The sequence below is a fragment of the Parambassis ranga genome, chromosome 16, assembly GCF_900634625.1.
Source record: "Parambassis ranga chromosome 16, fParRan2.1, whole genome shotgun sequence".
Lineage (NCBI taxonomy): Eukaryota > Metazoa > Chordata > Actinopteri > Ambassidae > Parambassis > Parambassis ranga.
This window is the reverse complement of record NC_041036.1, coordinates 1,626,931-1,652,420: the sequence shown is the minus strand read 5'-3', so window position 1 is coordinate 1,652,420 and position 25,490 is coordinate 1,626,931. Positions and strand designations below refer to the sequence as shown.

General features: G+C 42.8%; 1 protein-coding gene across 4 annotated transcripts in view; it reads left to right on the top strand.

Annotated features, from left to right (window-relative positions):
* grik2 (glutamate receptor, ionotropic, kainate 2) overlaps positions 1–25,490 on the top strand; it is a 184,802-nt gene that overhangs the window by 153,823 nt on the left and 5,489 nt on the right. For 2 of the 4 annotated variants that reach the window (XM_028424660.1, XM_028424662.1), the window contains 2 exons: positions 5,668–5,893; positions 13,467–13,717. In XM_028424660.1, coding sequence (XP_028280461.1) covers positions 5,668–5,893; positions 13,467–13,717 — 477 coding nt within the window. Of the gene's footprint in view, positions 1–5,667; positions 5,894–13,466; positions 13,718–13,939; positions 14,365–25,490 lie in introns of those variants that run through there. The other 2 variants (XM_028424659.1, XM_028424661.1) reach the window with 2 other exon arrangements.

Here is a 25,490-nt window from a genome sequence, read left to right as displayed (position 1 = left end):
TGCTGCATATGGAGCAGCCATATATTGTTCTAAAAAGAGTGCAAATGATGACCGGGGCCTAAGGGAAACCCAGACGTAACATGAAGTGCTTCTCCTCACCTCTCCTCACTCTCAGACAGGCCAAGATTTCACAATCTGCTGCAGTCTTATTGGCACGGAGGAAAGAAAATATTGCCCCAAACAACAAACATGTCTGTCCACCCTGCACACCATAAACAAAGGAGGGCCTCTTCCTCCTCTGCTATTTACAGAGGTAACAAAACCACACAGATGAGCTGGCTCTAAACTACACAACTCAACTTTGGTTCCTTTAAAAGTCTCCCTCTTCATCAGGTCCAATCTAGAGTCTCCAATTTGGGTTTAAATTGACCAATCAAAAGCTCCACCTCCTCCTTTAACAAACCACAGAGTGACACAGAGGGACAAAGAGCATTGTTACTTGCCACTATGGACATGTTTTGTGTGTGATGATGGCCCATCGTGACAATGCGATAGGGAGAAATACGTAGAGAAGATTGGAGCAAGGCGTCTGGACTTGTAGAGTTTTCTAGAAGTTTTCTAGAAAACTCTACAAGTCCAGACGCCTTGCTTCAATCTTCTCTACGTATGATGACCTGGATGACTGAGAATCTTCATCAACAAGATAGGGAGAAATGTTGTTTAACATACTAACTGCAGCTTTCCAGGTTTCTTCTTCAATGATTTGCTTCAGATCGTGCTGGTCCTTCCTTTGATAGACTTCCCCAATAGTTCTCCGTGTAAACTATTTGCATCTGGTTAGCTGACTCACAGTGTGCATGTGGGCTCATTGTTTTCATGTCGGGGTTTATCTTTAACCTGAGGAAGTGATGGCAGGGCAATGCTCTGGATAATGTTCTTATGAGAAACTCCAGGCTGTGATTTTGACACCTACAGTACCTCCTATCTAAACATTGATCGAGCCACATACGCAGTACAGATCAAACTCCACAATGAAGAACGGGAGACAGCCGAGTAACAATATCATGAATAGTTTGGCCTATAAAGGAAAAACAGAAGACGATCGGCACAGTTAGCACAGGCACGAGTCTTTTATCATCTTATATTTTGCCAAATTATGACATCAAAGAGTTGGACCTTTGTGGAAATTCAGGCTGCAGCGTTTTTATGCTTTTATGCACTACTAAAATTTTACCAACAATTCAATTTCTCTGGAAAAATAACTTTCAACAACCAGGCACTAAAAATCAGGCCCATAGTTTAATGAAGTCACTGTAACGGACTTTGAAAAGTTCCTCTCTCAGAACTCGCTAAATGTCACAGTGCGGCTCTCACAGGGCCGAGCTGTAGTCTGGCTCCTTTCTGATGAATCTCACAAAGTAAATATAGGCCTGCTTCTCTAACAACATTATCATGTTAAATGAGTCTGCCCTCTTTAAGTCTGCAGTTGTATTTCACAGAACTGGGATGTTTACTGTGCAGTTTTCCTTCCTGTTCTCTGAGGTCCTTGAGCGCAGCTTGAGTTTAATTTGTAATTTTGTTGACTGTGCACTGTTGGCCAGAAAATAGGCTCCACGTCTACTGTAAGCTGTAACATACTGTTCCAGGACTTGCTGACCCAAACCCGCCCCCTCCCTGACTCACATAGCCAAAAAAAAAAAAATGGAACAATTAACGTTTTCAGACTGGATGCTGAACTTTGTGTGGAGCTGTCTTACTGAGCCTGGAGGGATTTCTCTAAACGTGGATTTGACATTGGGTTTGTGTTAGGAATTTAAATACGTGTTTCTGCTGCATCAATTCTGTGTGCTCTGAATGCTTAGAAGGTTTTATTGCTCATTAGAAAATATATTCACAGACTATTTAAACAAGAGGAAATAAAGAAGAAACGATGAGGATCACAGTGATATCTTAGTACTGACAACATGAACAAATGTGGCCCAGAATGCACTGGGTGTGTTACGTCGCTACAGGAAAACAAACATTCAGAGGCATTAAAGTGAGGCTAAACCAAAAAGGAACCTTCGGGGCTCAGACTTGAAGCCCATGCAGAAGTGTCAAAACTTGTAGTTAACGCCACAACCGCTGGGGGCTGGCTCCAGGAGCGAGTCATTTCCCATAGACTCCCATGTTAAAATGGACAACAAAAACCATTCTGGTCTCAAATGATAACTTCTCATCTAGTGTCAATTGAACTCACTTGTTTTAATTATATTCAGACTTAATTAGGCGTTGCTACTTTGAGTGACAAGCAGTTGGCATATCACAGTGCAAAAACTGATGGTTGATTTTGCTACTGGCCGTAATCCATCTATCCATTCTCCTAACTGCTTGAACCATTAGGGTCATGGTGGAGAGGAACAGAGGCACCCAGACCTCCCTGTCTGCAGGAAAGTCCTAAAGGAATCATCAGTCACTCCCAGGCCACTGACTCTCCCACCAAACCTCTATAAAGAGGGGGTATCTGAACCACATGCCTGAACCTCGAAAACCTCTAAAAAATTGATTGTTTGTTCAGTGGTTACCATCACAGGAAAAGGGTGGAAGTTACATATGTAGTGCCCTCCTGTGGTGGTTTGAATATGATGGTGGTAAAATGTACTGGTCTAATGTGTGATGTGTCACCATTTCAGCCCTGAAAATAGATGCTGGATGGGGCAGTTCTGCCTCATAACAAGTGTTTAATGTCTAGGCAATAAATAAAGATGGACGACCTTCCATGACCGCATCCATCTGAGGAGCGGTTTTGCGTCTGTGTGGAGGCTCAGGCCGTTGCCATGCTTCTGAATGTTCATACAGGTGGAGCATAAGTGGAGCTGAGGTGGGCAGGAAGCTATCCAGCTGAGCCACCACCCATCTGCCACTCAAGCCTCAGTCTGTGAAGACTGTAAATTATTCATGGTGAAGTGTCTGTACCAGGATTTAAACATGTTGCTGTTTGAAAGTCAGACATTGTAACATGACGGTTTGTGGGGATCGCCTCAGTTTTGAAGCGAGCCCCTCGTGTGGCCTCTCGAGGAACTGCAGATTTTGTGTCCTGATGTGTTAGTCTGTCATTCTGTGAGTACGTGAAAAGGGACTTTGGCGTTGGTGTGTGAGGACGTGTCAGTAGCTGCGGTGGTTTGTTAACGTTAAATTACATTCTGTGTCGTCACTCGCCTCCTCTCGTTAGGGAGGTTGCTTTGACAATGTGCATCTTTTGAAGGAGCACTGAAAGGAGCTACTGCTTCAATCAGCAACTCAAAGTTATTCTCCGGAGTGGCTCACTCTAATTAACCAAATACTCTGATGAAATGCTTGGACAAGGCACACTGTGTGACAATATAAAAGTATGAACTCCTGATTCAAATTAGTTGTAGCTAATATATCATTTTCAATCATGGATGTGCTAGTTGTAAAGATTCCCCCAGTAAGGAGAGGATTACTCCCTCCACATGTTGATGTAACTCAGGTTGATAGTGGTCTTGGCTGGCTCCTTTCTCCCCATCACCCCACATCAATCAGCACTACTTAACATACAGCTGGGAGCCTCTCAGCTCTGGCATCTGTTGATAAGTCTGAACAGTGATTGTGTTTTAAGGGCATGCAGAACAAAAAGCTGAAATCTGACTACAGATTGTAAAGCATTCATTATCTGCAGACATTTCAGTATGACAATTGGATTAAGAGGAACAGGGGAAGAAAAAGAGGGCAGTGTCTTCAAAGACAGGCACACGGATGAAAACTTAATCAGACAGGTGATGGTTTGAAAGGATCAGACAGCAGAGAGCATTTTAATTATTGATGCTTAAAATGGTATGAACCAGAATTTTCTATATTACAGCATAAATATGGCCTAGAACATCAACAGATCTTCACTCAAGTCCCGATAAGAACCCAATCAAACCAGATTTTATAATTTGATATAGATCATATGGACCAGCCAGAGGGCTGCTGGGAACATGTTTTTTGGATGGATGAGACCAAAACAGAATTATTTCATTTAAATGGCAATCCAAAAGAATAACCTAATCCCATCTGTGAAGCATGGTGGTGGTAGTGTCATGGTTTGGGCCATCATTGATGGGTCAGTGAATTCTGAAGAAAATGTCAAAGCATTTATCACTGAGCTGCACCTTAAGACAAAGACCCTGTTCACACTGGGGAAATCAATCCGGCTAGAGCGGAATCGGGCTGTATCTGGATATATCCGGATTGATTTCAATCTGCCTCTCGGAGGTGGATCTAGCCGGATTGTCTTACATCTGGCTCAGGTCAGCAAATGCAGCCTGGAATCCTGTTAGCAACATTATACTTCCGGTTCACGGGGACAGTGTCCGGGTTACGTACAAAAGCCGTATGTAAACAACCGCCGAACTACAACAGTTTTGCCCCTAGTTTATTTTTGACAGGGCTACAAAGGAATAAACTGCTTTTTTTAACTGAAAAAAATGAAAAAACAAGCGACACGGGTCAAAAAAACGCACGACGCATGCATGCACGCGGTCCTACCATGGCCTGAACGAACTCTGTACGAGTCGCCACCTAGGGGTTTGGAGGACAACAAACAAGCTGAACTAAGAATGGGTAAAGAAAAAATGAAATGAAGCAGGCACTTAATGTGAGGAAACTACCCAACATGTCCGAATTAAAACTGTTCTGTACTGAGGGTTGGGATAAAGCTGTTGCAGCGCTGATAGCAGGAAACATTTAGTTCACAGCTAACACTGAAAGCAAAGGTTCACATATGTTTAGCACCTGTTTGATTCTCGTTGCCTGCCTACGTTCAGGATGTGTGTGAAAATCTGCCGATGTTTTGGGTCATATGTATTCAGTTATTTTCAGACTTGGATATTCGGATTTTAACCAAAGGATCTGACATGTTCCTTTTTGCTGTTTTGGTTTCATCTGAAAAGGTTTAACCAGCTGTGTGTGTGTGTGTGTGTAGGCTTCCAGGAAGCCCACCTCGGCTCTCTGCCTCTCTCAGAGTGTAGGTGGTTATCTGGCTCTGCGTGTATTCACAGCCACTGCTCTCGCCTTATCAGCAGTCTGAAGCTTGCATGCTCAATCGCCTGATTTGTCAAGGGTGACTCCAAAAGATTCTGATAGGCACTCCGCAAATCACCCAGTTGATCTAAAATATCGACCAGCCACAAAAAGTCATTACACACAATAATGGCGGGCAGGACCTTGAAGATGTGACTTAATTAGGTTTCAAATGGCTTCAAAAATGCCTTCAAATCTGCTCCCCTGGAGAGTAATGTGCTCTTGGATTTTTCTCAGTAATTACAGGTGTAGAAAGTGAGGCACACAGCCACTGATAATACCACTGCTGCTTCTACCTATGGTGATAGCAGCAGCAGCATTATGGCCACACAAATCTCACTCTTGTTGCTGTTTAGCATGCTGCTCCGGCTTAGATTCCCCTCATACAACGTAAGCAATAAGAAGTGGAAGCATATAGCTGCAGCTGCAGAAAAAGTTCTGCTGAAGCAAATGACATGTTTTCCTAATGAAATGTGGAGAGTGACTGAATGTAAATGGAGCTGCAAGCCTTGATAGAGTTGCGTACATTGGCAGTATTTAAATCAGTGATGTGAATAAACTGCATATTGTTTCTTTTAGATGCTCAAAACATTTTAATCCTACATTAAAACACGCCGTATGCAGCCTGTTACGATGAATAAATGTTCTCTGTCCCCCTCACAGAAAACCAAGATCTCCACCTATGATAAGATGTGGGAGTTCATGAGCAGCCGGAGGCACTCGGTGATGGTGAAGAACATTGAGGACGGCATTCACCGTGTGCTCACCTCGGACTACGCGCTCCTCATGGAGTCCACCACCATTGAGTTTGTCACGCAGCGCAACTGCAACCTCACGCAGATTGGAGGCCTCATCGACTCCACAGCCTACGGGGTCGGCACACCGATGGGTATGTAAGATGATGTTCTACTTATTCAGCCCCCCCAGGATTTCGTGGGCCGTTTTTGAGATTGTCGTGGCCTAAAAATGCCTGATGCCTGATCATCCTAATGTAACAAGGAAGTAAGGTTAATTTGCTGACATGTGGCTGAACAACTTGTGGGAGTGTGTTATGAGAGCAGTAGGTCTCCTTTAAAGGTCGGGTAGGAGATTTCATTCTGATGCACTTTTTATTAAATTAGTGTAACTTCTCTTTACAATCTGATAGCAACCAATTAGTTCGGCAGTTTCACATTAAAATGAAGAATATGAATCATCTGTGGAAGCTATAAAACACTAAAAACATCAGCCAATCCTCCTGGACGACCCTGCGCGGAGTATTGGCTGGTTGTCACTTCCTGCTCTGCGCACCAGAGAGGTACGTGCAGTGATGGCCGAAGTCACAGACTGTAGCTCGTCTTCAGGTAATGCCATGCCATGTGATTGGAGGCGTGGCTTCGGGGTGCGCTCCAAGAGAAAGGGGCGTGTGTTTACTTTCAAAATCTCTTTTGAAAACTCTGACTGAGTTTTCAAAATCTCCTACCCTACCTGTAACTGGGCTGTGAGTGCGCATGACGGAGTGTATGAGACCGAGAGGACGTCGTATGCCTGTGAGTGGTTTGTTTTGTTAGCAGCAAGAACTGAATGTACAGTGTTGAAGGAACTGTTTCCTATGGACCGGACGCTGCAGACAGTGGATCCACCAGCTGTCCCTGCACCACTGTCCTTGGTGCGGCAGGCAGCTGGTCATTCCTACTTAACCTGTATTGGAAAAAGCATGTGCATTCTCTGTTTTGTTCTAGATTCTTGTGAAGTGAAGCAGTGTACGGCACCATATAAATGTCTGTTTATGTCACTTAACCTAAGATTTCAAACCAATTAATCTTATTGTGCACTGACAGTATCAAATGTCATGCATCGGTTATCCCTTACATAATTGTGTCCACACAAAATCCAGTATTTAAAGACCAAGTGGCCTGATTCTATCAGATGACCACATGTTAATGTCCTGCCTGTCCCCAGAATTCACCCTGACACATCCAGTGTGTTGGAAAGTTAGGATGATTTGTAATGTATCAGAGACTCTGGTCTGTGGAGGACAGATGATATCCAGTGCTGTGGCTGCATCCTCCAGACGAATCAGGGGAACGTCCTCTGGGACTGTGTTGGCAAGGTCGCTGGCTGCTGTTTGTGTATGCTCTGCTGGTCAGCCACACAAGGTAATTTGAGTGACTGTTTAGCTGTGTGTGAAAACAGTGGAGGTAGGCTATATTTGCTTTGGGTGATTGCATTTCCTGACTGATGTGCTGCTTTTGAAGCTGCTGTGTGTGTGTGTGTGCATTTGCCTAGATGGCGGTGTGTACTTGACTGTGGTAAGAATGCATTTTACTGCTTTTGGTGACTGTTTATATAGCAGTGGATAAATGTATTCATTATGTGTGTACGTGTCAGTGAAAGAAAGAAAACAAAAGGAGGCTTAAGCGGGTGAAGGGAATGATGGGACGCAAGCTCTCGCCTGTGGCAGCTTGTGCACCACAGTGCTAAAGTCTGTAGTGAAGGAAGGATGGGTGTTAGCATTATTACCCCCCAGTGACACATTCACATGCAGTCAGAACAAGGTATTTCAATTGCTAATCCTACCCTTTACTATATGTAGCCCTGTATTCCCACACAGCCAGGCCATTTAGCATATATCTCATTGACTTGAACACAGTAGATGTCAGCCTGCATTAGTACCTGGGCCCTTATAGAGCTACAGCTCTCAGCGCTTCGCCCCTTGGCAGCTCACAGCTTTGTAATGGGCTGACTTAGGTCACCTTCCAGTAATGGTGTGTTTACTACGCAAATCTTCTATTTCCCTGGAAATACTTTGACATATGAAGTAAACTAAGAATGGATCCAGGTTCACTGGGAGAACTATTTTATATGACAGCGGCTGATGGAACGTAGTAAAATCTCATCAATTTGATGACACACACATACTCAACAAAGACACACAAACACACTGCGAGTCACTTTCCAGGGTCCCCTAAAAGTGAAGAACCCTGCTAATAACATGCACAAGGTTCAGGGAGTCATGTGACAAGAATATTAAAATAAACACCCCCACTTTAGTTAACTTCCATCTACTCTGTGTGTTTTAAATATAGTTGATTTATATTGAGTCCTAAGAATTCCCCGATAGGACTGTCGCTTCCCAGATAGCAAGCAAATGTGGCCCACTTTTCGAATTATTACGGCACTCGTGACCTTTATCTGGCCCTGATGAAATGGATGTGGCTCAAAATTCTCAAATTTAATGTGGGCCTCTTTTGGCTAAGATCTGGCACAGTAAGCCCTGGGTAACCTGCCTGTGAGTCTATAGCGGCTCAGATTTGGGCCAGCTGCGGTACATTTGGTTCATTTTGGTGGAGATGTGGCTATGGTCTGGCCCATATGTTGCTCAGTTTTGGCAAATGGATGTGGACCGCTTGTCCAGCGCTGAGAGTTGATGTTGAGGTGTTGCTGGTGGTTGTGTATTTGTCTGTTTTCACTGAGTAGACTGGATTCATTAGTTGCTGTGTTCTTTGTAGACTTAAGTTGTGGTCCTCAAAGGTCGCACCAGTGGTTACAAAAATGGGATGATCTGGTCTGTTAAAGACTTTCTGTTCATCACAACACGCTGCTGTCGTCATTCAACCTGCATCTGATATAAAAGCTGTAACAGTTCAAGTTTGTGGAGTCGGTTGTGAAAAAGAAAAGAACGTGCTGGGACACCTGGTGCATCCTCTGCTACCACAGACATTAAGGATGCGTATAAAGCCAGGAAAGGGCACACCTTTGTTTTGTGTTTCTATTCTTGTGTGTATTTCCATCTGCTGCCTCCATGTAGCCACCGCCTCTCCCGCTGCCCTGTCAGTGGCCTCATGAGGCTACACATTATTCCTCATCCTCCTTTCCTCTTTGTCTCTCTCTCCCCGATGACTATTAATCGTCATTTAGCTTCATTAGGCTGCATTAATCAAACTGGGGGAGAAGGAGAGCCGTTCGAGCTGCTTCTCAGTGGGCGGCTGTCCTTCCACTCAGCTCTGCCGCCTCCTGAAGGCCTGTTCAGCTTCGCCTCATAAACATGGAGGGACCTGAATGCATTTCTGTGAGATGGAAGATCTGTGTGACCTGCGGCGCCTTACCCCTCCCCTGCTGCCAACACTCAGCCCCCACACTACTTCCACCACCTCCTGAGCGCACTCTGGGATGTGTTTGACAGAGAAAGGAAGGATATTAGACTGAGCGGAGACACAGCATGCACACACATCAATTCTGAAGACCCAGCTTTAGAAAACATTAGCACTGTCGCCTCACAGTAAGAAGGTTCCTGGTTCGATTCTGACTGGGGGCCTGTCTGCGTGGTTTTTCTTCGGGTGCTCCGGCTTCCTCCCACATTCTAAACACATTCTTGTTAGGTCAACTGGTGACTCTAAATTGCCCGTAGATGTGAGTGTGAATGGTTGTTTGTCTGTGTATGTTGCCCTATGATGGATTGATGACCTGTACACGGTGTACTCTGCCTTTTCTTTTTTTTGTAAATTCTTTGTCCTGTGACTGTAGAAGAGGAATCGGGTCACTATAAGTCAGAAAATTAAAAATTTAAATTACAATTCTGAGAGGAAAAGTTTGAATTTTGAACAATAAAAGTTCAACTGGGAAAACTCAGATTTCTGAATAAAAAATGACGCTGATATTAAAGTCTTAAATTCTGCAGGAACAGAACAATAATGAATTCTAAAATAATCACTACAAATTGGAGCATTTGGCAAAAACAAGTGCAGACACAGGGATCAAACCAGAGAAGCAAATTAAAGAGCAAAGTCAAAAAGACATTTCAAGAAGACACTAATGAATACAATGAATAGATGTAGTGATGAATATTATTTAACTAAATCTGCATGTTATCATAGTGGCAGCTGAACCTTTACACATGGCAGAAAATATTTACACAGGAAATGCAAAATAAATCTCTCCATGTACCAGAAACAGCAGAATTGCACGTGTGCACTGTGCTAAGAATACACAATGCATTAGTGCTGTGTGAGCTATTACGCTGCTTTGATCTGACAGATTACATCTATGTGTCTTTTTGTAGATTCAGCCTGGTCTGTCACTTCGCTCTCCCCTCTTCACTGAATTGGCTGGTCTTTGATGGGCACACATACAGAGGCTTGTTTTCAACTCACAAATTAATATATTCTGTCTGTGGCAGAGACGATAACAGCCACCAATCGGCCAACCAGGAGAGAAGCATCTCGCTACATCTTCTCTTTTACTTTCACCATGGTTATGTGCAGCATCATATTTACGTTCCTGGTGACTAATCATGTGTAAACATATTCTCAGAAATGTCACAGACATACAGTGATGTCTGATAATAAATCTAAAAAGAACAACACAGCTGGTCTTCATAAACAAACAACAAACACGGTCAATTTTTACACTGTTTTCACAGATTCAAATGTCAATATTTCAGCCACAGCATGACACTAAGACTCCTGTTAACATGTGTAACGATAACTTCTTAGACATGACAGTCTTAAAATCTAACAAAACATTACTTGTGGAGTTCCCCTTGGCTCTATTCTGGGTCCTCTACAGTTCTTGCAACATCCTGCACTAGAACATAACCCTTATTTAAACGTAACATGAGGTCAGTATTGCAGTCCTTACATTTCTCCAGCTGCATGCAAGAGTCATTTCTCTTGTAATCATTCAATTTTTGAATATCTAACCTTCATCAGACCAGTTTTATGCCAAATCCAGTTCAAAGCTAAAAGCATTTTTTCATGAGGACATGTGGCAGAATGTTCTTCAGTTACACACAGATAAAACTGAGGTATTTCTGGTACCATAGAGGAAACATTAAAAGTAAAAAACTTTAAAAAGGGAGGCAGGCTACAAAGAGAGGCATCTAAAGAAGGGGTCTTCAGAGCGGCATTAAAGCACAATCTGTGTGAAAGCGGTTTCTGTCTGGTCATTATTTGAAGCATCAAGGCCGAGGCCAATCTCACAATGCCGTCCTGTCCTCTGTGTGAAAGCGGAGGCAGATCTGACACTGTGCAGTATGTTTTTACAACTCTGATCCTCTATTTTCCACTCAGTGGGTCAGGAGGCTTCAGATTTTTCACCCATTTCATGTGAATATGAATGTGTGCTACAACATTTGCCAAAAACTGAGCTGGCACAGAGCATCACAGGTCTCGACTGTGTGACACGGTGCTTGTGTTCATCCTGCTCATGATACCACAGCTGAGGTCGTCCCATTTGTTTTGATGGGGCAGAGCTGGCCTGGTTTCAAGGATGACTGTTTCTTTGTGGTGATTTATCTGACACACATTGGCTTGTTGTTCCACTCGGGAGCCAAAGGGAAGGGATTGACTGTAGATAGCAATGAATAACAAGGACCAGAAACGCAATTCACTTTTGCTATCACCATGGTGATAGATGCTTTTCAAACACGCTTGCTCTGAAATAAAGAGTCAGATACCAGAAGCCCTTGGGCAGAGATGAAGGGCAAGAGTGCAAACATGGCTGCAGCCGCACCGCCACGAGGCGGAGGGCCGCAGCTCAAAGCTCAGCTCTGCTGAGGGAGTGCAGCTTATCACTGTCACTGTTTAGGGTCTTTGGGGTCCAGCACATAATACTGTTTTTGAACCGGCTCTGCATACTAACCACTAATCACAGCGTTCTGCACTGGAGTTACCCAGCTGATAACATTTTATAACATGTTTTCCCTCTGTGCTCCAGGGAGAGCTCATTCTAAGTGTTTGCAATAATAGGTGTTATTAGTTTCTTAAATAATTCAAGCTGTATTACCATCCTGATTGCAGCATATAGGCTGTACCGCAGGGAGGTTTGGGCAGGATTCAGGTTTTTTCCTCTCTCTCTCTCTCTAAGTTTTCACCCTTCAGGTTTAATCAGAGATCTTGACGTGTGACTGTTTTTGATCAGAGAAGCTAGGGAAGGTGCTGGAGTGCCTCACCTCCGAGGAGCAGGAGGAGGAGGAGGAGGAGGAGGAGGAGGAAGGGGTGCAGGGGCTCCTGGGAAAACTGAAGAAAAATCAATCAGTGCTGTGCAGACGGGGTGATGTTAACTTATTATGGCAAGGAAACGGCTCCCAGTGAAAACATTAGTGCTCATTAACTGTGGTTTAATTAAGCAGCTATACAGGTAGACTGAGTGGAAATATGGGCCCCACAGATGTGTTTTAAGTTTATTAGTTTAGCTTTGTTGAGCCTGTGGGGACAAATAAAGGAGCTCCTGGATGTGGGCTGGACAGCAGCAAGATTGTACCCTGTTTCCAGTCACAAGAGGAGGTCCAGGAGGTCACATCTCTGCTTCTCTGGCACCATCACTGGAAGCACCACGAATGCTCCTTTAAATGGTGTGAGTGTGAACTCCTAAAACTGTTGTGGAAAAGGATGCATGCCCCCTAAAAGTGAAGACAGAGTGTTCAGGTGCCAGGGCTTAAGCAGTGCCGTCAGGGACCTGAGGCATAAGCCTTCTGTCCCTTCCCTAGGGCGATAAAATGTGGGTAGTGAATGGCAAATACAAGAAGCAGAAATAAGATTTCTCGGCTGGCTGGCTGTGCTTATTCAGCAACATCAGCTGTGAAATTTGGAAATCTGAGACACGCTCAAAGAAGAGCTGCTGCTCCTCCACATTAAGAGGAGCAGCTGAGGGCATCCTGTTAAGGATGCTTCGTCGCCTCCCGTGAGATTTACCATGCACGGCCAAGTGGGTGTAAAACCCGAGGTCGACCCAGGACTCACTGGAGGGACCCCTCTCCCAGCTGGACATGAAGCAGCTGGGGAGTCTCTCTGGGGGAGGACTCTGATGTCCCTGGTGTGACCCTGAAGCGGTCTGGTGAATGGAAGCATCCAATCATCCAAGAGGACAGTTCGCATCTGTGACCATATACAAGTCATCTCAATGAAGGATTATGTTTACATATAATTATAACCAATTGCAAACCAGTTCTAGCTTATTTGTTATATTACTGCTATCCATCATACGTTATATAACGTCCACTTGTGTGGAAGTTAACCAACAATAAAACCAAATGTGTGGAAGTAACCAGTTCTGTCTTGCAGCCCTGCACAGCAGGCCAGCGTGTGCTCCCCTGTCAGATTGGTGTATAAAAGCTGTTGGCCTCATCTGAGGAGACGCCGTTGGCTGCTGTTTGTAGTCTTGGATGTCCTGCCACATGTGCCTGAGGATCAAGTGTTTCTCAGTTCTAAGCTTGTAGCTGATTCTGGCCCTGATGTGGCTCCTCTTGAGGTTAGCCCTGGATAAACTGTAAGCCTGCCTATCACCTGACCTGGAGTGGAGCAACATGCAGTCAGGTTCTGATTAGCTGCTGCACTCTAACCGAAATTTATTTTTTAAATAAATCTATTTTCTAATAATGAACTTTTTACCTATTAGAGCTGCTGTAAAGTACAGAAACCTTAAATAACAATGACTGTGTAATGTCTGAGAAGGCACTGACCTTGTGTTTTCTGCTCCTTCAGGCTCTCCTTACAGAGATAAGATCACTATTGCCATCCTGCAGCTCCAGGAGGAAGGGAAGCTGCACATGATGAAGGAGAAGTGGTGGAGAGGTAACGGCTGCCCGGAGGAGGAGAGCAAGGAGGCCAGCGCCCTCGGAGTGCAGAACATCGGTGGGATCTTCATCGTCCTGGCGGCTGGACTTGTGCTCTCCGTGTTCGTGGCAGTGGGAGAGTTCCTGTACAAGTCCAAACAGAACGCACAACTTGAAAAGGTAAGAAATGCTTCTGACATTCATCATTTAATTAAAACAATGATAGCAGAATTTCTTACCATAAAAGGCAGTCTCAGGGGAAAGACAAATGCTTAAATGAAACAAAATATATGCTAACTATATGAACTTTTACTATTACTAGTTGATAATTTGCGGAAACTCACACTATAATGACAGTGCCGCATCAAATAAGGGTTGGTTTCTTTGCATTTATTCACTTAGGCCCAATGGCGACAACGAGATAAGAAACGTGAGGAATTCTGCTGTCACCATGGATCCAAGCTAGACTATAACCACCATCTCAAATGACCTCAAGAAAAACTCCAGAAACTTTTTTCTATTGTAATCTAATATGATCTAAAACTTCCCAAAACTACTGTTTTTCTCTGACAACCCCCAACAAGGGAATGGGAACACTAAGAGCAGCTTAAAAAAAAAGATGCTTTGGGTGCTGGCAGTAATACACAGTTAAATCACGTGCTTTGCTGCATGACCTGCATCTCCAACACTTCCCCTCTCTCGCTCTCTCTCTCTCACACACACACAGCCCCTTCCCCCCCACTGCTGCTGCTGTCATTACCACTCTGCAAACTGCCATCCTGCTTATGCTACGCCTGTTCTCACTGCTCATACCTGGTGCATTTAGCTCATACACTGCCTTTCTGAATCGTTACTGAAACTTTCCAGCATCCTGACATTCCATAGTTGCAAATATAACGGCCTGCTCCATCAGTGGTTAATATGTCAAAGTCAGGTATCAGCTCTTTAAAGCCCATAAATTCAAAACTTGGAGTATTTACTAAAGTGTAAATTAGGACTCTGCACAAAATACTACCCAAGTGCATTAAATGGAAGCTAGGATAACGATGTAATGTTCACCTTAACATCTACATACATCTAGAACTGTATAAAAATGAATAATACTGTGAAATAAATGCACCTGTATATAATTTAGTAAGCAACATATTTGTAATGTTAATACTGTACCTACTATGAATTATATATTTATGTGGACATTTTGTATGACTACATGTGTTTGCAATAGCAGACAAATTAGTATTTTTTACAGCGTGAAGACCGATATTAAAGCAACTGAGCATCATAATGCTGCAATATGTTGATCAATAACAAATTCATATTCTTAGAGTAGCTCAAAAATGAAAAAAAAAAAATAGCTCCATGAAATTCTGCTACGTTAAGAAAATATTTTACACCGCTATGCTCATGAAATTGTCAAATATGGTAACACAAAATGTCCCGACAACCAGGTACAGGTTGATAAGTGTAATTCATAGTGTTGACTTATGATTTGCAGAGCTCCTTTTAGCAAACATTGATTTTGCACAGCAAACTTTTGGGGGTAGCTAGTTCAGCAAAAACATTCCAAGCTGGGTGGATGGAGGAGGGGGGGAAAGGGACCAGGCAACTGAAGTTGAAGCTGGACAAACCGAAGACTAGGGGACGCAGAGACTGGACTGGGATGATCTGAAGGCAGACAACCCAAACATGACCACAAGGGAAGACAGAAAAAGAGGCAGGAGCAGCGTCAGAGTCCTGTGAGAGCCATCCAGGAAGATTCAGGACTCAGGTCTTCTAGTCAGGAGAAGACGTGAAGTCTGTCTGTCCAGAGGACGCTCAAAGAAGACTCAAAGAAGACTGAAAGAAGAGTCGTTGGACATCTGAATGTCCAGCAGACCAGTCTTGGTCATTTCGTAGGTTAGCCATGCCAATGTCTACTAAATGAGATGACGTTAGCCAGCTAGGGCTAACGGGCTGTTTGATGAACCATCGATCACCCAACCCAGACTATGGATCCAGCAGTCGGAGCAAAATCCGGCACTAGGAGAGGTACTGGCTGAACCAGGCACAGGAGAGGTCTCTCCTGCTGCAAAAACAGGTGAAGCACTAAAAGACACAGGAGCAGGAGAAGTGTTGAGGAGAAGTCAACATGAATAATGTCGACTGATTTCGGAGCAAGAGAGGTCGACTGATTCAGGAGCAGAGGAGGCCTCTAACCCAGAGAGGCAGGTCCAGGAGCAGGGGGGGCGTACAGCTGTACAGTACTTATCCTGAACGAGCTCCTTCAACATTTGATTTTATTGATGTTGTACACTGTTTTAGCTTGGCCCAGTAACCCTGTCTTAATTAATCACATACCCCTGTTGTGTCAGACGGTTAAGTAAATTCACACACAACCCTAAGTATGAACACAAAACCACACATACTCCACTGTGAATAAATGGGTTGAAAGCACAGCAGTAAAATAATAATAATAAATTACACAATAAAGACTATGGGCACCCAGGGTTAGTGTTGTTATATCACAGCGATGTTTACTGGTAGCTAAACCTGCAGTCACTCTCAGGTATTAGCTGTCTGGTTTTCTTTGCATGTGTCTGCCAGCACACGCACAGCTCCTGAAAATCAACCAATAATGAGCAGATTCTCCATCAGTTTATCGCACCATCCAGCCATCCATTTCCTTAATTAGACACTGTTCCACTCCCAATTCATCACACGTGTAGAATAATAATTATTCAAAACTAAGATTCACACCTAAAACCAAATTTAAAAGAATTTTTACGTTGTTAGTTGTTTTTTCTCAGATCATTAATTCGAAGGTGACACTGGCTATTGTGTAACACAACACACAAACATGGCACCGCACCGTGGGTCTGAATGAGTCCAAAGAACCGGCCAAGCAGAGGAAAAGTGTAGCAGTACACAGCACACGATGATATAATGTTTTTACACTGATGCAACCAAATGGACTGACATATATCCAGAGTGACACTGCCACACACTCGACCTATATGGTGATTATGATTGTAGGGAGTACATGCAGTGTCTTGATTTAAAGGTCTAAGTTTATTATTATAAAGTTTCTATATGTAAATTCCATAGTAACATTTGTACATGTACATACTATATGTATTGAAAACATTTGTATGATTGATTTTTATTATATGTTGTGACACTATATTGGTCATGAGTTTCAGGAGTATTTGCCGCAACACTTTGTACGAGTTAAATTTGAACTTTAATATCCAAAAGATTTTAGGACACTCAATCTGATTTCTGTAAGTGAATTACATAAATATTATATCCATGCAATATATAAGCTTATATACATGTCGATATATCAAATAGTTCCAGTTTCTAATAGGGGTTATATATATATATATAAATATAGTTTTGTTACATTGTACATCATGTATCTGTTTTACTTCATTTATATGTGGATCCTTAATATAGTAATTAATATAATAATAATCCTAATTTACAGTCATCTATTTCATCTACTTCTAAATCAAATGCAACACATATGTAACACACTTTATCTTAGTGCCAAACATTATGATTCTGATCTATATAACCAGAGGATCAATACGTTTTGCTCCAGTCAGTCAGCCAGTCCAGTGGCTTTCTATAACGGGCAGATATTTTGAATTCAAGTAACATGTTAGTTTTCTTACTGATCTAACAGTACAATGAGGGAACACATCAGCTTATAATGGACAATACAGTGTGTGTGTGTGTGTGTGTGTGTGAGCTCCACCACGGTAACACCTAACAACGTAACAAGCCAATTCATCTCCTCAGTAGAAGCTGCATACAGGCAGACACAATGAGTGAAGCCAGCAGGCCCCTTTACAGACCACTTCTGATGGTTTTTTTAATTAACTTTTTTCCCTTTTTAAATATTTAATACTTGTATTTACAATGCATTGCTTGCACTCTTCTTTCATGCACAGATGCCACCGCCGTCATGTGCCGTGCACTCTTTTGCTTTGTGGACAATTGATTGATTGGAGCACATGGATGGACACACTGTCACTTTAGAAGACACACAGTGATTCTTTTAGATCAAACAGAATGCAGAGTAGAATAAAATAGGGGTCTGCTAATATTGGCTTTTGAAGCTGTGTATGCATAGCATATCTGGCATTCGTCTTTGTCGACTGAAATAGCTTCAAAAACAGAATTCAGGCCACCATGGACGACTGAAACAACACTCTTTGAGGATCTCTGACACATGTTCTATAATCCAGCTACTGTTCTCTGATGAAAACCCAAAGACCTGCATAGAACACAGTTACACAGCAGTTACATCATTGTGCAAACACGGTAGAAAAGCAGGTTCAGGTGGTTCCGTCGCTCAGTTTCCTTCAGAGTTCTGGATCGCTCTCCTTCCCCCTCTGTGAGAGCGATCAGGGAAGCAGCTCAACACATCAGGACCCAAACCAGAGAGAGAGTTCCACCCAAAGAACGCTCTGACATTTTCACTAATCCATCTGGCCTTCCGACAGTTAAGCAGCCCAACGCCTTTTTTTCCCTCCTAGTCTGACCAGCTTAAAATCTGCAGACTTTGAAAGAATTATCTGTGGAAGCTTGTTATCATCACAGAAACATGATGGTGCACTGTTCACTCACTTCAAACAGCCTCTACGACTCCTCAGTCCCATCAAGGTCAAAGGTGTTGTATTTGAAATGGCAGGCGGGTGTATTAAAGTGCAGAGTAAACGATGCAAAATGTGACCAAAAGTATAAGGACACCAACTTTAGCAAGTCTCTGTTTACCATAAGAGTTTTCTTTTTGATCAGACCAGTGTTTTGTGTTTTTACCTTGACATGTTTCGACTGCTTCCTGCAATGTTCTTCAGAAGTCACGTGATGTTACCGATGACGTGTCTGTCAGTGAACCTGGGGGAGGGGACATTCACACTGTCCCACACCTGGGACACAGGGCTAAAGAAGCCGGACTACAGGTGGCGCTGATCCCCTACTACCTGGAGTAGTGGGAGAACGGCGCCACAACCTGCATAAAATCAGCTGGCAGACACGTCACTGGTAACATCACGTGACTTCTGAAGAAGACTGCAGGAAGCAGTCCGAACATGTCAAGGTAAAAACACAAAACACTGGTCTGATCAAAAAGAATACTCTTATGGTATAAAAAGGTGAAGTGACCAAATGAATGGTGTAAAATATAAGTCTCTGTTTCCTTGTAAAGGCGGAGCCTACTACAGCTAATGGTTGTTTGCATTATTAATTGATTATTTAATCTGTGTATTCTGACATTTTATGGACAAACCAGAGGAAAATGTTGCTGTTTCCAGACTAATCGCTGCAGCTTTAGAGAACAATAATGAGGTTTCAATCATGAATACGCATGTTTGTCAGCTTCCTGTTTCAAAACAAAAGCTCAAAGACATAATCTTTCCAGTTTGGTGTGGAGGAACATGCCTCTCCTGACCTCATCACCCTTCATCAGACTTTACAAAATGCTTAATGGGCTGGGCAGGAACCAGAATAAAGTGGCTGGCTGTCCATATACTTTTGTCTATAAAGTGTAGATTTAACCATAATTAGACGTCTTTCTACTAGAACTGCACCAATTGGATCTTTCTTGTTAAGATTTCAGTTGTCTTCCTAAGAATTTAGAGCAAATAGGAATATTTTCAAAATAAAAAAACTTTTAAATAAAGCAAATAAACAATACAATTAATGGCAGCTTATGAACTATGACACGTCTTGACCTCAGACGGCATGCATATCCCACAGAGCTAATTACTATTGAGTTAATCTGAAAATGAAGCATCTCTTTGTTTCACCATATATTTTGTTTCATTGCTCCTGGCTTCACGAATAACTGAACACATCTACGTTTCCAACACGGGCCTGTTTTCTCACCGCGATGCTCAAAGTGTCAAGTTGAAAAATGTGGTGCTAAGCATCTCTTTGTTGTGTTTCACATGCTTGACAGTGCACACCCTGCAATTTGCATTTTATAATTACTTCTGTTCTGTAACATTAGAAAAGGAACAAAAATAGCAGCTAGTCATTTATATAATGGGACGAGCCATACGGCCTCTTCTACAATAGAGGAAGTGTTTAAACTGTTAAAGGTTAGACAGACATGTTGAAGAGGTATATATGTGTTTTTGAGATTACTGCATTTACTACAGAGATTGTAATACCACACGATGAGAGAACTGTCAGAAGAAGATATACACTTGTTAAAAATTTAATAAAAGTATTAATAAATATTTGATAACTTTACAAACGACAGACTATTCATTTGGATTCATCAAGCAGGACTTTGAAAGTATATCCCATCATCACTGCTGCATGGTTCATTTTTACCAAAGCTCCACAAAGAAAAGGTGCTTGTTCACCTTCACATCCACAGGCAGATAAGAAGATATAAATATATATTTTTATATATTCATCCCCCTAAAACAGGGGAACCTGTTGAGCCTAGCACAAAGACTAGACTACAAACTTAGGTCCCAGCTAAACTGGGAACAAATTTTACAACAACTCCAAAGCTGTCACAACAACTATCTCTTGGGTCATGGTCCTCAGTCATTTGTATGTTGTTGGATGAACCATCTCTCAGCCACTGAGGTAACTTCAACTAATCAGATCAATGAAGGAAGACACAACAAACTGCCGAAGGAGCTTTGAAGGCTAGCAGCAAGTCTACAGATCATCTTTGTGGGAAAAACAATATCTAGCTATCAGCTATCGGCTATTATCCTTTCAACAAGCCCCATGTGGTGTGCATGGAAATTACATGGAAGACGTAACTTGAGCATGGCAAGAACCAAAGAATAAATCCAGACCTTAAACACAAGGTAGTGAACGCCCATCTTAAAGGATGGGGCAGCCATGTTGGACAGCCCTGTCCAGTGTCATAACTAGTTAAGGGGCTGCATCATTGATCTATGGAGGTGTGTGCTGCATACATTAACCCTCCAAAGTCGCACCAAATGCTTCCTGTTTATTACAAAACACTACTCTTGTCGCCTAGCAACCTGCATCTCATATAAAGATTATGGAGTGCAATGAATTCTGGGATAAGTTTGGAGGACACACCAGTCAGCTACATTTGAGTGAACCTTTGAAATGGGAGCGCAATGTTGCATCACTGAGACATAATCAGTCTACAAATTAGGGATGTCCCGATCCGATCACGTGATCGGAAATCGGGCCCGATTACGTGATTTCAGACTCGATCGGAATCGGACATTACCTCCCGATCAGGACTCGAATATATATTTATTAGGGCTCTAAAAGTTAACACCTTCTGTGCAAGGTGGCTCGATGAGCTGCTGCGTGTGTGAAATCTCCTAGCGTGCGCTCTACACACACATAAACACACGTTTTGCTGCTAGGATCGGATCGGGACTCGGTATCGGCAGATACGCAAAATCAAATGACTCGGACTCGAGGTCAAAAAAACCTGATCGGGACATCCCTACTACAAATGCATCACTGAAAGTCCCCTACGAAGTCATCAATGAAAATGAAAAGACACATAAAAACACCTTGGTCATGGTAACAGCTGCAAAATATCTGAGACCCATCAGGTCAAGGAGAACCTCTGTATGTCTGTGGGAAGAAGCTTCCATGACTGAGGACTGCTCATCATAGTGGGCTTCAAGATCATCAACCAAAGAACTCATCAGAGCCACTCAGCTGCCCATACCGGCTACAGTACATAACACAGATCACAGCTGTCTAATAAAAAGCATTTTTAAAGAGCACAACTTAATAAAACCAAACCAGTTTATCATTGATTTAACGTAGCTAGGACGTAGCTAGGACGTAGCTTAATGTAACGAACACAATCAACCAAAGAAAGTCTTGGTCGACTGAAACGCTTAAATTTCGACTAAAAATCGACTAATCGCAGGGGACTCTCTCTGTCTCTAGTGGGTCGGGCTAAACCGAAGTAGGGAAAACAAGGGGGGTGTTCAAAGATCGACCCCCATTAGCACTCCTCCTGATAAAATTAATGCTACAAAAAGTCAACCAATCAGAATTTTGGTCGAGCCAGAACGTATCGACCAATAAATCGACCATTTGACCGGGAGATTACAGCCCTAGTGTCCACAGGGTCGTCACTGACACACTTTGTCTATGTAAGCAGCCCTGCGATGTATTCTTAAATCATCACTTTCCAAAGATGGGGCATCACCCTGGCTGCTACTCATTTGCATAAAGTTGGTGGCTTGGCTACGCTGTGCAAATGAGTGGCATTCAGTGCCTCTAAAGTCCCCCAAAAAACTAATAAAATAAAATACAATTTTTAATCTAAAATGACTGCAGGATCAGAAAGTGCATGGCTGATTTCTTCCCTCAAACTAACTACTAACAGAGCGGCCCTGTTGATCATGTTTAATAAAACCAGGGACAGACGTCTCACGGTGAAAGTGTCTGTCCAATCAGACGCAGCCAAGTAGATCAAGACATGATCACCACTGTAATAATGAGCCATCTCACCATGATCGAGGTGTTTGTTGAGTTTCAACAACAACCACACACTAAACAAGGTGTATATTCAAACAGCTTTGGAGTTGCTAATTTGTCATTTTCAAAGGTAAACATCAGCATTACATTTTCTTTGCTAGCCTTTGCATTAGCTAGGCTACTTCAAGACAACCTGGACATCCATATGAAATGTAAATCTTCTCAGCTGACTGTGGGTAAGATGGCAAACAGAGCTTTTCTTTCATGTATATAGTTTAGATTTTCTTTTCTTAAAAGCTTTGGAAACATTAACTTTTTTCTTTCCTTTGAGTTAGAGTTCCCCCCAAAGAAGATCTGTTTTAAAATATGCTTTAGAAAATTATCCCTGCTAATTTAACCCAAGTTAAATCTTTCAGAAAGCTGATTTTGGTCACATAATTTTCCACTAAATCACATGCCTCATAGACTTTCAATGGAGCATTTCTCCATGCTAGTCTGTCAGATTTCCATGATTACCATGGTTGTCCCCTTCCTTCCTCCCTCCCTCTCCTCCGTCTCCTGCTCCTTTCTTTTCTCTCCTAATCTGCCCTCCCTCCCTCAGCTTCTCCTTCGTTTCCTCCTCCCGCTCCTCCTCCTCCCGCTCCTTCTCCTCCTGCTGCTTTTTCCTCTCTTCCTGCCTGCTGCTGAGGCTGCCGCAGACTAACCTGGCTCTCGGGGTGCAGGGACCACCAGCTGTGTGTGAGGAACCCATCTCATCAACCCTGCACACACACACACACACTTGCATGCATATGGATGCACCCACATGCACATGTGTGGAAAGGTGGAAAGGTGGTGGATCTCATTTACATGGCAGGTTTTTAGCTGTACAAAGACAAGGAGCAGAGCTGCAGATTTAGTGGGAGTATTATGGAAATTCTAGACATACATTCTATATACTTTGACTAAGTCACAGAGATAAGGTTGCACACTGGCAAAGTGCTCCTGTTAGATAAATCCACGAACTAACAGAAGGGATTCACAGGCCAGAAATCGGATAACAATGACGAGAAGAGAAAGAGTGATTCATACATGTTTTCACGTAATGTATGCATGACTAACGCAGGATATAGGCCACTAGAAAGTTGGAACAAAGAAATAAAATAAGTCCTCTGTAACATCGTAACATCTCATCTAATCAAAACTCATCACATGACCACTCATTCACCGTACAAGCTGGACCACAAGCCCGGCCCGAGTCTGTGCGACATGATAGAAATTAGTCCACGCTAACCATTTTATTAGGTGCACCAGTTATAATGCTCATTAAATCCAACCTATTCAGTCAGCACAGAAACCCGATGAACTCAGGATGTAGAACACCGACAGGCTTTTGTCTATTTAAATAGAAAACAAGACAATTTTCAAGTGAATTGGAACCAAATGTTATGAATCAGCTCATGAGAATGTAACAGATTAGTAGGATTAATGCACATAATCTCACTTCAAACAGACTAATGTCTGCAGGAGGACCACACCAGAGTGAACCATACAGAACTCTAACCAGGGACAGAGGTGAAAGGCCAGACTCCAAATGGGGCAAATGAGAGACTTTAACTGGAGGTCTAGGGGGATTGACTCAGTTTTGGAGTCGGACCCTAGAGGTAGCGAATGGAACTGCATTTCTCGGGACTGAAGGTTACTGCTTGGTACCAACCCATCAGACAGTCAGGCTCACATTCATGCCTACAGAGGATTCAGAAAACGCTAACCACTGAGTCACTGTGCCTCTCCCACTGCTACACATGTATTCCATAAATAATCTTCCTCTGATTACTTTTGGACAACTACAGCTATAAAACCTACACCGGATGAGATTAAAGCAGTAGCTTCCCTCAGGAAATGCGCTCCTGATTTACAGTTTTATCCACCATTATTCATTTGTACGATCAGGCCTGTTTAAATAATCACAAGGACTAAATGTACCTTTTTTGCCTTCAATGTCTGCTCTCTGTGCTGAATTTACGACCTTTCCATTCTTCTGAATGTGGGCAGGCCTTTCCCCTGAGCTATCCCAGAGTGCACTGCAGCGGTACAGCTGTGGCTGATTGTCAAGCGTCATAAAAACTCTGTAATCCAATGACCCTAAGCAGCCGCCATCAATCCAACACGCCACCAGCAGGCAGCTATGATCGCAATGTGTCCCCTGAGTGGGAGCAGAGTGGGCCCCGGTGTTCCCCAAAGCCAGGAGCTATATGGCTGTTACTGTGGAAAACACAGCTATGCCATTTAATTTTACAGGGGAGAAAAATCAATAGTTATGAAAAGACTGTTTCAAAGCAACAGAGAATCAGCCTGGATAGTGTAAAACATGCAGAAATGTTTACAAAGCCACGCCTGTGTGCTGCAGGTGTTGCATACAGCAGGGTTAGCATTATATGCATACACAGCACAAGCGTAATCTAACGTTGCAACGTCGTGTTTTGATGGCAAGTCACTACAGAGAGCTGCAGGAATAAGTCCCAAAACCTGGAAAGCTGTTAGCATTTTAGCATTTTAGCACCTTCAGGTCCAGTCGTTCACATGTCGATGCGTATTTTGAATCCTTTCTTGTTGGGTGTCTGAAATAAGGCTCCATGTCTTACCCAAGGTCAAATGAAGCATCAACTATGAATCCATGTCACATATGGCTGCATCTCAAACAGCAGGTGCAGTAAGTGCAGAAACAGTATCAGCCCCTGATCAGAATCAAAGTCACATCCCTCTGCCACGATTGATTCCTCACCACTCATCTTGCTTTCAACTGCAGATTATGTGGAGATTACGCAGCCACGAAAATGAACTCATTGGTTACAAAAGCAGCCCTGCAGCATAATACGAGGCAAAAGGTGCTTCACTAGGTGTCCCTGTGTGACCAGCTGAGAGTGAGAATGTCTTAAAGAAGGACTACTCCACACTTCGGTAACAATTTTTTAAGGCTTTACTCAAAAATGTGTGTGGATGTGGATGTGATTAGCTCCTCCTCTGCAGCTCTTAACATGACCAGGTGTGTCATGGCTTCCACCCTTTATATACTGGGAAGAATAAAGTGAGATGCTTCATTTGACTGGCCATATTTGTGTCGATGCAACAACAGATGTAATTTATATAAAATAAACCTTTCTTTACATATTTGCAAGAAACCGCAGCTTTCTTCTTAGTAAAATTAAGATTAAAAAAAAGATTAAGAAAATCTTTCTTAATCGTAATTTTAAAATGATATTTTAAATTGTCAGACATCATACGTGGAATCCAGTGCGCAGCTCAAACAGGATCAAAAAACATAATCTGTCTCACTATTCATCTTTTTGTTTTTTCAAAATAAAAGCCCCATGGCGTCCAAAATGTATTTGACTTAGGCACTCTATTCCTTAACAGAACGTCCGCCATGTTAAAGCACACATTGTACTTTAGCAAACCTCTCCTACAGGAATTATCCGATCTACTTAAGATTGTGTCCGTCCGCCCTCAAGAACATGAAATTGAAAACTTATCA